The sequence below is a fragment of the Seriola aureovittata genome, chromosome 23, assembly GCF_021018895.1.
Source record: "Seriola aureovittata isolate HTS-2021-v1 ecotype China chromosome 23, ASM2101889v1, whole genome shotgun sequence".
NCBI lineage: Eukaryota > Metazoa > Chordata > Actinopteri > Carangiformes > Carangidae > Seriola > Seriola aureovittata.
Window position 1 is genome coordinate 6,940,567 of NC_079386.1, and position 14,263 is coordinate 6,954,829.

The 14,263-nt window shown below is 38.5% G+C and overlaps 1 protein-coding gene across 1 annotated transcript in view; it reads left to right on the forward strand.

The window, feature by feature from the left end:
- The first annotated feature begins 1,404 nt into the window (after positions 1 to 1,404).
- Positions 1,405 to 14,263, forward strand: part of LOC130164121 (pyruvate carboxylase, mitochondrial-like) — a 293,836-nt gene continuing 280,977 nt past the window's right edge. Inside the window, exons 1-2 of the mRNA XM_056368580.1 lie at positions 1,405 to 1,899; positions 12,385 to 12,521. Coding sequence (XP_056224555.1) covers positions 1,898 to 1,899; positions 12,385 to 12,521 — 139 coding nt within the window. The 5' untranslated portion in view covers positions 1,405 to 1,897. The remainder of the gene's footprint in view (positions 1,900 to 12,384; positions 12,522 to 14,263) is intronic.

A 14,263-nucleotide genomic window follows, 5' to 3' on the forward strand; every position in this document is an offset into this window, starting at 1 on the left:
AAGAACCATTTTAAGATCCTGTAATCAAGTCCTGGTCAATGGAAAAATCCAAGCCGTTTCAAAGACCACACTGACCAATTTATTCAAGTAATCCCAAACCCCTGTCCAAGGAACTTCTGTGGAAAAAACTTTGATACTATAAGGGTAATCAAGATATGGTCACACGGCAGTTATTTGAATTTAATTACCTTTATTTTTAAGCAGTTGTGGGTTTGCAGAATAATTTTCGGTTACAATTATTCTTTGTGTAATACACTGCATGCTACTCTGTAGGCCAATTTTCCCTGTTATTAGTGTCATATTACAGCAGGCATTCTGACTTGGAGACAGTACAGCAGAAGAACCACTGGTGTAACTGATAACACAATAATCACGTGGTTCCATTGAACTGGAAATAACTGTTTTTCATCCCTTGGCCACTTGGGGGCAGTGGAAGGAGTTAACACAGCGCGGACCGTTTAAGTTGGTATAGCAGATGTGTTAGTAAACATTTACCTATTTACACATCCAGCAAATATGGAACAACATTATCATTCATATGGAGTCGTGTTTCTGGCCACCTGAAGAAGGTAAGTCCAATGCTCACTTTAATTTTAGCTCTGTTTTTGGTCTCTGTTAACGCCAGAGAAAAAATATCTTAATAAAAAAATATCGCTTTAACTGCTAAATAGCTGAATGCTACGTTCAGCAGCTATAGCTAGCTGCGCAGAAAGTAAACAGTAACAGTAGCATTTATTTGACATTATTTTTGTGTGAGACTTCGTCCTAATAGACCTTTTCTCGTAAGCTATTTCGACCTGCCACATAAGAAGAGCACAGGTGTAAATATTAAATTAAATTAATGGTAGGTGAATTCCATATCACAGCTTTGGTTTCAGAGTCTTGCTATCATGCATACTCGCTCATTGTCACACTGAAGGACACTTCAATCAGTAATGTGATGAGTAACACCTGTGCTTTTCCTATTATCACAAAGTAAAACTGTCTGCTACCAATTGTAGTAACTGTTAATATGAAATAAAACACTTAATGTTTGTTTGTGCCAGTGCCCATAATTGGCCTTTATAACGTGAAAAGTCATCTTAATAACTTATTTAATAGTAAACAGTACGCTACATTATAATATTGTTGAATAAGACGCAATCGATGTTATGTGGCAGACAATTTAGTCTCGAGCTCTTTAAATAGTGCCGCTCGCTGTGTGCTGTGATGCCCTCTTCTGTGATTGGCTGAGAGCAGAGAGGGCGGGTGCGTGCGTGGTTGCGTCATGTCAAAGAGAGGAATGAAAGCTTATGGAGAGAGAGAGAGAGAGAGAGAGAGAGAGAGAGAGAGAGAGAGAGGAGAGAGAGAGAGAGAGAGAGAGAGAGAGAGAGAGAGAGAGAGAGAGAGAGAGAGAGAGAGAGAGAGAGAGAGAGAGAGAGAGAGAGATTAACAAGGAGTAAGGGGCAGGCGCAGTAACAGACTCCTATATCCGCCACACGGAGACGGACGGTGCCAGCTGCTAGCTACGTTAGCTACAGTAGACAGTTAGCAACTAGCTTAAGAGTCGTAGCACCTTTACTACATATGAGGGACTGAGCAAGAGAGAGTGCGTGTGTGACAGCGTGTGGTGTCGACGCTTTGAGTGCCCGCTCGGCCGTCCCGAAGTCACTCTGTGTGTCTGTGTATACCTGTGTGTGTATGTGTGTGTGCGCGCAAGTGTGTGTGCATATATAAACCCCCTATCTCCCTCTTCCGAGCAGCAGCAGTGTGTCTGATATTGTGTGTGTGTGTGAGGTTAGCAAGCAAAGAAGCAAAGGCACACATAAACACACTCTGATAGTCGACAGTTTACACTCGGTGTCCGGTTACTTGACAGCGGATTCACCTCATTTACTGATACCGACACAGCACCAGCATGTGAGTACTGATGGGCAGTGTGGGTGTGTGCGAGTCCTATGTCTGTGTGTTTGTCATTGAGTGCATTTTACCTAAAGACCTTACCTTGAGTCCTCCTGAGTGAATGAATGACTGCATGTATAATGTTACTTGCATGTCTTAGTGTCAACTTGGTAAGAGATGTTGCAAGTATAGTGAAACTGTCATAGCTGCACAGTTGCTATGTTTGCAAATAAATCTAGAACCAAACTCTGCACTGAGAACCTAATCGAAAATAGTAAGTAAATAGTGGCATATTTACTCTGCTGGATACAGTAATTAAGTTCTGACATGACTAACTGACTCATTTTAGCTAAAATGTGCACATGAAAACTTTAACTCCCCAGAGAAGCACTTACCACAGAGGGGTCAAAGGGCTCTGTTGTTGCAGGACGTCCCTTGCAAATGAGGAGCTTTTCTTTCATGGAGTTTTGTATTATCATGAATTGGCATCATAGGAAAACATGCAGCAGTGACTGTTTTTGTTACTGTGATTTCACACCTACAAAATGAATGGTCAGGTAAAATAAAACATTTTACTGTGTGGCTCATTTAGTAGATGGAGGTGTTTATAAGAGTTGGAGGCACTGCATAGGGACCAGACTTCCTCTCCTGCCAATGTAAAGACAGGGATAAATGTATGTTTACATGCTGAAACTTGTAGATTGCATAACATGCTTGTTTTCTCGTAAGCTGCACACCATGGGAGCTTGTAACTGTGCATGTGATGACCTGATTTTTCTCACCGATTCCCTGTGTTGCAGAAATTTGGTCTCTGCTCTTTCACCTTTGAACCTGAGCATGTGTGTCTGTTGTGTCAGAATCATTTGACAGTAAAGTTTGTTCATCTTCAAAGCAACCTTTAGCCTGCTTCAGGCAGTAGTACATGCAGAACAGCTGTCTCATCCCAGAGTTAAAAGAAGGCCTGTGGGAGTTGTGTAGTGATCAAACTAAGGACATTTACTTTCACAAGTAAAGTTCAAGCAGAACTTGTAGTTTATCCTTTAGCACGGATGTGATCAGAAATATGTAGGCAGATTAAAGGCTTTTTGTCTGAGGCTTCTTAAAGTGACTGTAGTAGCCTTGTGTTTTTGATGGACATGTGCCATTCAATCATTCATCTTGATGTTATTATGCTATTATGCAGTAATGGAAAATGTGCAAGGCCACTGGCACACATCCATTATTGTACCATGACAGTGATGTAGAGGTTTTGGTGTATATGGAAACTAAGAATTGTTGTGTTTTCGTCAGTTTATAATGAGCCTGTCTACACAGGGAGTGGGTCCTCTTCCAGGGAGGCTGCCATGTTGCATTGCCATGTTTCTACAGTAGCGCATAGCAGACAAACCAAACAGTGATTCTAGAGAGGGGCTTTCATGTTTTTACGTTACCTGAAGGCCACCGTAGGTTCTCCAACACCCTTGGAAATGGAGGGGTAACGGGAGGGGTATTCAGCTGGTTGCAATCTGGAACTTCACTGCTAGATGTCACTAAATCCTACACACTGGTCCTTTAAGTTTAGTAATTAAATGAAGAGTTGTAATTGTTGGGGAAGAGTAAAGAGAGAACATTTGGAATGCATCGGTTTTGCATGAAAAGTGGTACATCATGTCTTTCAACATGTGCCACAGCCAGTAGTTTGCCTCTTATGTCTGCAATTAAAAAATCCATGCATTTGTCTTACTGTATCTGTGTGTCTAGTTTGGGATATCTCACATTTGCATAGCTTTTTAAAGAAAATATGTATTTTATCATGTCATGAAAATGTATCCGTCATTACATAATGTGTCAGTGTGTTTTACCACTAATAATTGTTAACGATGTAAACTTACATACCTTGCCCCAAACTAGAAAATAGATGTTTTATAATTAAAGTAGATTGAAAATACTGCACTTTTGTATTTCAGTATGCATTGATGCAAACTTGCCTAACTCCCTTAGCATTTTTCTGTCTTTCAGGGCAGTCTGCTAATTGGGGTCCTAATCTGTTGTTAGGAGTTGTTAGAACAGAATTATTTATGTTTTGTGGGAAACATTGGACCTAGTCCTTTTCATACTTCCAAGGCATTCACTGAAAAATAGCTGTGATGAGCGGTTTAGGTGTTAAAGCAGAAAATGTCAGACAGGGAGTTAAGTAGTAAACAGTGGTTTCAGTGGTGTCCCAGGAGGTGGTGTCCCAGGCACTCTCATTCTGACCCTCTGAGGGGGTGACAAAGATTCTTTATATATATTTTGTGTGTCACACCTTTGCTGAACTATATGCTGATGTCATGTTTAAATGGAGTTCAGCCAGTGTATCTTGAGTCGTTTAGTCTTGCATTGCTGGTAAGCATACATAAAAATCCAGACCAATTAAACAATGTGGCTCCTGTACACCACCCATATGTCAGTTACTGTAAAACGTTCCTTTCTTGCACAACTGATATTTGGTTCACCCTTGACCCTCTTTGTGTTATACTGTTTCACTGGGCCTTTTGAAATTGTAGAGTGGGGTGGGACATGTGTCCCTAGGCCTCAAAGCACTGATCCATGATAATAGTAGTTATGGCTGAATGGTAGATTGATCCAGCTGTGATTAGGATGTGGCAGAATCATGAAACGCTGCATGAACATTTAGCATCAGCAGCATCTGAAATCTGCTTCTTCCCTCAAGGTTAAGTAAAGTAAAGTGAGGTCACAGAGGGTAAAGGGTAGCAAAGCCATTTGTGAAGGTTTCATGTTCTTAGTGTCGTCTCACCCACATTATCCTGGTTAACCATCCAGGTTATAAACCTCAAGTTATAAAGAAAATAAATGTTTTCACAAACTCTTCCTTATGCAGGTGGATTAATCCAAATGAAGTGTTCTGTATAAAAAGACTTTTTAAGTGGCTAGTGTTTACAGAGAGGGTAAGGTTTAGCAAAATTTATCCGAAGGCCAGATTCTACAAACCATTCGGGTCTATTATCTACAGTTCTCTGGTGAAGAGCTTTCTCCTTTGCCATTTTGGTGCTCCTGTTACAAGCAAACACAAATTGTATCCTAAAGAGACAGCCTGTAGCAGCAGGGGGCTGGAGCATCTTGTTGACACAGCTGGTAAAGGGCCTGAATGAGCGAGAACGTCAAGAGCGAAATGCATCAGTTTGGCTCATTTGGCTCCAAAATCCTGTCAATGTACCACAAACTGTACTATATTCTAATAAAACTAGTTTTACCTTCATTGATGCTGCCATGTTCAAGTCAACATCAGCATCAGTGTGGGTTCATTTTGATTTAGGATTAGCATTGAATTGTATGAAGTTAGGGTAATGTCATTTGAACTTTAAATTCTAGGAAACTTAATACAACACTAATGCCTTTTTTCTCCCAGTCATTTTTAAAGTGTAGAGTGTTTCTTGTTTATATTATTTTGGAAGAATTTCTCACACTGCTTGAGGATTCAGATCCATGTTCCCTTTTCAAGCTCAATATTGTAACCTTTATGTCACCACTCGCCACTTTTTAGTCCAGTCACACGCATTTGTTTTGTCTACATCGTCTGTTTTCTGGGTAATAACAGTCTGACTTGTACTGTTTTACTCGCCCTATAATTGCATGGTCTTTTAGAAGCTTTGACTGAAGTTATTTTGAATATAAACTTTGAGAGGACATAAGCCAATCTTCTCTCTTTTTAATTACCAGTCTAGATATCTATTTGCTTTGTTTACATTTAGATTAAGGAGTAAATCTTTAATGGAAACTTCACAAATATGTTATTTGCTTTTATGCTTGAGGAGCCCTGATCTATTTAGTTTGAGTTTATACACACACAGTCATCCATTCTACCTATCAGGTCAGGAGCAGGTATGATGAGGAAGAGACTGCTCAGGTGGAAGGAGTGAGGAAGGAAGGGAGTGTGGATGAGTGCACACTCATTTTCCATTCTTTGTTGTTCACTGTCCCTCCACATCTAATGATAGATGACTTTTTAAAGAACCATTTGGATTCAGAGAGACTTCATTTTATATCCAGTTTTGTACATTGCAATTACCTGGATTAATACAGTGTGTGCGTGTGCATATGTGTTTAAATGTGTTGAAGCCAGACCTCTGTGTCATGTTACATGTTGAGACAAGTGAGTATAGGTGTTGAAACGGTGTCGGCTGTGTTTATGTGTCTAGCAGAAATGTGATGGGATGTTGATATACTATAAGCTAATATTGAAGTGTAGCCCCTTGTATGATTTACAATCTTTATGTCACCTCATGATTCAAACTCCCTAAGTCATGTAATTCATTTTGTCTACATGATGAGCATATTATAGACTTTTCATTGATTTACCCCATCAGGTTCACTGGTGTGTCCATTTAAGAGAAGCATTTTAGAGGAAAGCATTGTGGAAACTTACTGACCTTAATTTGTTAATTTTAGTTAAGATTTGTACCAAATGTTAAGCTAAAATATTCAGAAATATTCCACAAAACATCTAGAATATTTTTATTTACTGTAATTATGTAGCTGTTGCAAACACGACACTTTGGATCAGAATATGTTTCACAAAGTGTCCTTATCATCTATGTGGTATGAGTACAAGCAGATGCAGAACATATACAGAATGTGACTAATGGTGTTTGTGCTAATCATTTTGTGCAAATAATTTTTCTTGACATCTCTATCAAAAGCAATGTTACTATGGTTTGATTTGAGAAACTGTTCTATGTCTTAGCTCTGCTTGTGAAGATGAACTCAGCAAGCAATGTCACCTATACCAGAAATCAAGGTTAAAGTGATAAAGGCAGGTCTAGAAAATAAACATGTGCTTTGCAAAACTAAAAGCAGCTTAGGGGATACAAGAATCTTTTAAACTGATGTTTCTACATAAGCAGCTGTTGGACATCTTTGCTGTCCTGTTCTTTGTGTGTGCAATGGCCATAGCACACTTGATATTCACGTTTAGTAACAGAAATGGTATAATTTTATGCTTGTCTTGTCTAGGGAGAGTCGTAAATGTGTGCACATAGTCATGTGTGTGTATTTGCTCCATGATCAGCCGATTAGGGCAAAGTTAATGATAGGTATGTGTGTTTTTGTGTCACATTATCACTTGGTGTGTGTACAACAAAACAACAGACCTTTGCTCTCGAAGAAGTTAATGTATGAACCAGAAATCACCTTTGTTCTTTTAAGCCAGACAACACACGTCATTTTCAGTGGCCTATAACCTTTGATTTTTGGCAGAACATTGATTGATGCATGTTTGACATGATTCAGCTGTGGTGTCAGACACATGCAGGCTGAAGTCTTGGAGGTGTTTTGGTTATTGAAGAGCTCTGCTTTACTCATCTGGTAATACTTTTTTGTGTGTCTGTTTGGTAGGACACAGAGACAGAGGTTTTGAAACAGGACAATAGGGAGAGAGGAAGAGCGAGGGTCACTGAGTACGTTTGGCATAAAACATCTACATTCCTTTTTAGCATCACAACTATAATTTAATTCAGTGCTCACTGTGTGTTGCAGTTGCAAAGTGGTGTTAGCATTCAGGATTGAGGTGGGCAATAGGTTATATATTAAAGATTTATTTAACAGTGCTGTGCTTGTAATGAAGAGAGTCAAATAGTGTGTTTTTTGCTCCCTTATTTAAATAACAAATTGCTGATAGATGATCAAGTCCTGGACAGATAGCATTCGACGTTATTGTCATAAATGGTACAAATAGATGCCTGCTGGCAAACTAGTGTTGTTAAATGTACCACAGATACCAACATATAAGGACTAAAAATGAACTTCATCCAATTGAATCTTGTGGAACTACATGTTGTTTCTGAATAACTTCAGCCAGATATCCCCCGATTAGCCTGAGTTGAACTTGTTGCCTGGGAAGCAGAGGGAGCTATGGTGCTCCCAGTGATTACAGTGACATAACTCTTTAGATAATTAGATATTTGAGTATCCTGTGGTGTCTTATAAAACCGATGTTAGTTACTGATTGAATGCACTTGAAAAGACTGAAATAATGCCTGAAACAAAAACACATCGCCACCATCCCATTTATTCAAATGGGTATCGCTTTCACGTATCAGATCATTTTAATTTTGAAAATATTTATGCATAGAATAATTGTATTAAAAATTTTCTTCATTCTGTGATGGGTCATGATACGATTTTTAAAACAGTACTCATTCATCACATAAAACAAGTATTTTATAGTCAACCAAAAATTGTGCTCTTCAAATTTTAAATGGGTTACAACAAGTCTATGCTACCTTTTTGAATCAGGCCCCAAAATGGACACAGGAGTATATTATATATATATGAGGTGGGACTTTGAGAAAATACTTACCACTACATGGCCACACAAGTTTTGTTCTTTCTTTTATATCTTATGCCAAATCCTTATACAGAACATTTTTTATCTCTGTCTTCTTCACCAGAGCCAGGAAAAGAGACAGGAGTATGACATTGAGGCAGCAAAACCAAAATTATCCTATAGTTGCGCTTCTGCAGCTTGTGCGTCTCCACAATTTCAACTTCATACCAGAGCTTATCCTTGAGTTTGCCTTGTTGGATTTTGGCAGTGAGAGCACCACTACCAGTGAATTACTTGCTGTGGCTCATTTTATTCTTGGCTCCATTCATCAGTGCAGGGAGACAGGAGGAATGGAAGGAAGAGGGTAGTGAGCTACATTACAAAACTGTTGAATAATGATGTCAAAAAAGAGATAAATCTTAGAGTGAGAGAATGACAGAAGAAGATAGGTAGACAGAAGTTATGAGGGATGAGATGACAATAAAAGGCAAATGATGACCTTTTTCTTCCCTTATATCTCAGTGTCTTTTTCTTTTTTTTTTTTTTACTGTGGTTGCTGTTTGTGTCTGTAAGTCCCACCTTGAATGATGCCCTTCTTGTTTGTAGTCAGAGAAGAGAGCAAAGCATGCATCTAAAGTTTTTTAATGGTACAATAAAAACAGTAGAATGTAACAGAAAAGATGATGATTACAGGTTATTTCTGATTGTGTATTTTCTAATTGGATGTAGCAACACTGGTGGAGTACCAAAGTTAGACAAGTATTAAGAAAGGTAGAGGCCTGATACAGTAGTTTGTGTTATATTTTAGAGAGTAGTCCACAGCTTCAATTAACCATTATTAGGCTGCTGCTAGTAATATTTAATTACGTATCATTTATGTACTTAAACCAATGCACAGTGGTCTTGTGACCATTTTGCAATCGCAATATCTGCCAAAATAATCGCAATATGATTTTACTTTTGCATATCATGCAGCCCTTGTTTAAATGAGTCAAAACATAATTACAGATTTCTGAACTCACTTGAATGTTAACAGCTGAGTGGAATTAGCAGATTAATCTTCTTTCTCTATTCACATTGCAAATAGTGTTTTTATCAGAGACCATATAACCTGATCCTAATTTACAATAACTATACTTACATGCTAAGAAGTTGTAATTCAGCAGTGTTGGAGAAGTAATGTAAATGCAGGACACAGGACACTGTGTCATTTTTCCTGTCTCTGCCCTGTCTGCTGTTGTATCTCTGTTGTATTCAGGCCTTGATAAACTATCTGTTTCATACTGGGTCACTGTTGCTTTTGTGTAGATACAGTATAGAGTTTCAGCCTGAACTCACTCTGCATGCTGTCCTCAGACAGTCTCAAGGCATTCATCGTCTAAAAGCATTGATTGATTGGTTCTTGATTCAATTCTTTATAGTTAAGTCATTCATCTGGTCATTTACTAAGATTTTATGGCACATCTAATCATATATAACATCATCAGTCCAGAATTAGAAAGCTCTGAATGAATCTTTGGCTGTACTTCCTTTATGCAATTTAATCTGGGTGAGTCTGTCTTCATTCTTTCCAGTCCACATGTTCATGTCTTGCAATGAGATATTGTAATACATATCAGACACATTTGAACTGGTCAGTAATCAATGGGCTTAAATATTCCAGTGAGTTTGATCATTTAATTGTAAGATTAATTCTAAATGTGTGTGAATATGTGAGACCTATTACAGTATGCTTGACTTGTCCAGTGTTTCCCTATCTTTCACCCAGTGCATGCTCCATGAGCTGAACACTATCCCATCTTGCACCTGATAAGAAGTTAAAGTAGAGTATATTGCACAAAACAGGTGAATAATTAGGGTTATAATCTAAAGGGTTGAACAGTAATATTTTAATTTTATTTTGGGTACATTATCTTCTGGTTTGTGCACAGAAATGGAGGTGTCTGGTAAAGGGTTAATGTCCAATGTATAGTTTTATGATATGACCTTTGCAGTGTTTCTTGAGTCCTTAAGTGTGTGACAAACCAAATGTTTTGTTAAATATAACTTGATAATCAGTTAGGGTTTGTTTTTTGATTCATGTTATGAAAACTCGGGGATTCCCAATAGTGGCTCCACCACATCTTGTCATCTCCATTTGACTGCATTGCCGTCATTTGACCACAGTGTGGCAGCAAAGGTCTTTCAGTGGGGTGTAGCCTTGTGGTCAAACCAGAAGAAGCTTCCACCTCTGTAGTCTTGGGCTAACTATCAAACAGCTCCCATCATTAAAGCTGACAGTTTCCACAGAGTGACTGAGCCACTTCCCATCCAGTTGAGGAGGTAGTTGATTATTTTCACCTTCATGCATGTGTTTATGTGTTAATGTGTGTTGGTGGCATAATGTGGTTGTGGTAGGTTTGTCTGTGTTGTGTCACTTGAGTTTAGGGCATTACTGATTGTAAATGCAGCCTTCAAACCATAATTAGTCTTAGGTGGAATGAATATTTTGTTTTTCTGTGTGTGTTTTGTTCACTGGAAAAGTTTGCTTTTCCTTGTGATAATTGGATGGTGTATTTGAGTGTAGTCCTTAAACCAAGTGAAAAAAACCTCAACTGACAATGAATTTAAGACAAACTTGTTTGTTCGGTATTCATGTATAGCAAGTCTGTACCGCTTAGTCACCCTAATTACTGTCCCTGTAGACAAAATTATTTTTTGTTTTGAAAGATAAATATCAGCAAGTTTGTTTCTTTCCAACAATTAAGTCTATGAGTGGGACTAATGGGGGCAGTTGGTATGGTTCAATCATAGTTTCTCTTATGTATCTGAAATTTCTTGGGGAGAAAAATTTTTATTAATGCTTTCATTTTATTGTTGTAATTTGGAAAAATACACCACAAACACACCAGAAAGTCATTGTCTTTAATTAGACACACCTGCAGCTGATTGAATACTGATAAGCAGAGCAGCAGCTGACTGGTTTTGTAACGCCCACCTTCCTCTCATGGAGATGTAATATTGCTTTCTTAGAACAAGTTTTAGTGTGACTTTTTAATCAGCCATGAGCTCTGATTCCAGCCAGACTTTTTTTTTATTGGTTTTGCTAACATTGTTAAACTCTCAATATAATAAAAAAAAAAGAGAGCATCATCAACATTAACAGTTTAAGTGTCTTTAATTAATATGACTATGCTTTGGGTTTATATACGATCTCTGTGGTCTCTTTTACTATTAAAGGACCACTTCATTGTATTTATTGTGATAGCAGATCCCAGTATCATCCAATGGTCAGCTAATGTGTGTGTTTCTGAGATTTTTTTGAACGTTTTTCAGTATTTTACCAAGGACTAGTGATGTGTACAGTATATATAGATTCTGGTTCATTTTAGTACATAACATACAATGATTATATAACTCAAATCAATATCTCCCACTAGACTGAAAACTCAAGATGGCAAAGTCTATTCTCTATCATCTATCTTCCCAGCCATCCTATAAAGAAACCATCAATGACAACAAACTTTCATAACAGAAGTCAGGGCCACATGCCTCAAATCATTTATACACAATACAGCTTTTTCTTCCAGTGTACCAGAACGGTTCATGATTCCTTCTAAATATTAGTATAAGGCCAATTTTCTTAGATATACCACACATTACAAAGGCACACACACAACCCTTGGCAACAACTTAATAGGGCCTGGTGCTTTAGTAGATTTAATCTCTCTAAACAGGGCTCACACCCTGTTTAATCATTTCCAAGGCATCATCATCCTCTTATCATTTTCCTTCAAGCATCTTTTTCACCTGAGAAACTAAATTTCGCAAATGGTTCCTACATAGAGATTGTAAGAAAGTGTGAGCTCTAGGTTTTGGATAAGATATTTGTGTTTTGTTTGATCTAGATTTGATTTCTCTTAGAGCCAAATGGTTTATGTATAGAGTAACTTGCTTTCTTGTTTCTGACATAACCAATGTGTATAATTTTTTTATAATCTCAAGTGTGAGGATGGAGAATCTGTTGGGTATCCTGTCACAAAAAGCATATATTAAGTATTTGTTTTGTGAGTCTGTAAAAATTCATCTTGTCTTCATCCATGTGCTTCCATCTCTAGCTAATATGTATCTTTTGCCTCTCCTCTTAATTTTTTGCTGTTAAGTGCACAGGGACATTGTTTGTGTATGTCAAACACTTTCTTTGTCTTTCTTTCTCTTAGGATGTTGAGATACGCTGCTGTCCAAGGCAGCCTCAGCCTGCTGGCTGTGAGGAGGGTGTGTCTTCTCTCCCGCTTTGCTCACTCTGCCCCAAAGAGCGAGTATCGACCGATAAAGAAAGTCATGGTGGCAAATAGAGGTAAAAACCCCTGCCCATCCATCTACATCCCTTCTAATTCACCACTGAGGAAGACAGGCAATTCAGATAGTCCCATTAAGTTAAATACAGTTTAACGCTGTTTCATGTATAATGTAAGAAAAAAGTTATGACATTTACAATCTTCCTGCGGCAAAAGAACAGACTCTCTTAATTTTTAATGGCCACCATTTAGTTTGCCTTGGCACATACTAATATTTAAGCACACATTGTACGTGGGTGGCTGCAGAAGCTAGCGTTGTTTGATTTAACCCAAAAGCAGTGAATTTCTTTAAATATTGGAATCAGAGTTCGAACAGCTACTACAGCCTTCATTGTACACCAGGAAGTTGTGTATGTTATATTGAACTGTTTTTGAACTGTGTGTTCCACCTAATGTCACAAAAATATTTATTTGAATATTATTGATTATGGAAGCTAAAGTAAAAACAGCATGGAAGTCTCTACATTCCCTAGAATCTACATGGAACATGTTTTATGCAGTTTAATATGAATATATTTTGTCCACAAAACAAATTGGAACCACCAGAAGGCAAAATGATATTCATTCATTCCTTTCTAAGCTGCTAGAAAACACCATAAGTGGGGTCTGGAATGGAAATATAATTATAGAGAAGCCCAGATTTTCGAAACACTAAGCAGTCACCAGTATGGGTGTTACATGTGGCGGCGTAAACATCACTGACAGGCTCTGGTAATACTTATAATCACTGGACCCCCTCCAGTTAATGCTTACGCTGACCAGAGAGGTGGCCATCAGTGTGCACATGATACATTTACATGCATACATTCATCTCTGTTTTCCCATAGGTGCTCTGTTTAACAGCTTTAATCCATTAATTTGATTCAGATAGATTGTGGTCTCTCCCTCACACTGACATACACTCTCTCTCTCTCTCACACACAGCAGGGCTTATCGTCAATCTCTCTCATTCACAATCGCCGTGATGTGATATCAACACCACATTAGATCACATTCATCACACCGGAGCGCACCGAACCCTGTGTGTGTGTGTGTGTGTGTGTGTGTGTGTGTGTGTGTGTGTGTGTGTGTGTGTGTGTGTGTGTGTGTGTGTGTGTGTGTGTGTGTGTGTGTGTGTGTGTGTGTGTGAGTGTGAGAGTGTGTGTGTGTGTGTGTGTGAGAGTGTGTGTGAGAGTGTGTGTGAGAGTGTGTGTGTGTGTGTGATGAGAGAGACTGGACTATCATATCAGCCCAGATTCCACTTCACCAAGCACATCTCCTCTCTGCCATCACTGCTTCTCTTTCACTAATATTCTCTCTAATATATCCTCTCCTCTCTTTTGCTTTCTGCTCTTCTCTTCCTCCCTTACCTCCTCTCCTCATTTCCTCTCCTCTCTCCCTTTCCAGTCTTTTTCAGCACTTGTCAGATGTGATTTTTCTCTGAGCCACTTGCTGTCTTCCTTTTTGCCTCCTGTGACTTTGCTCCCCTTCGCTCTCCTCTTTTCATTCCTTACTTCATTGCCCTCCCTTTTCCCCCTTCACTGCTATTCTCGTCTCCTCTCCTCTTATTTGTCACTTTGTTAAACTTGCCAAACTGCGTTTCTTTTGGTACCACAATTCTCTAAAACCTCCATGTAGGTCCTGACCTTTTTTTTTTCTTTTCTGAACTTCTGGTGTTTTGTGACCTTATATTCTCTAGATTTCTCACCTTAAATCAACTACATTTCAACTGTCTGGCTTTTCATACTCGTCTTCTCCTCTC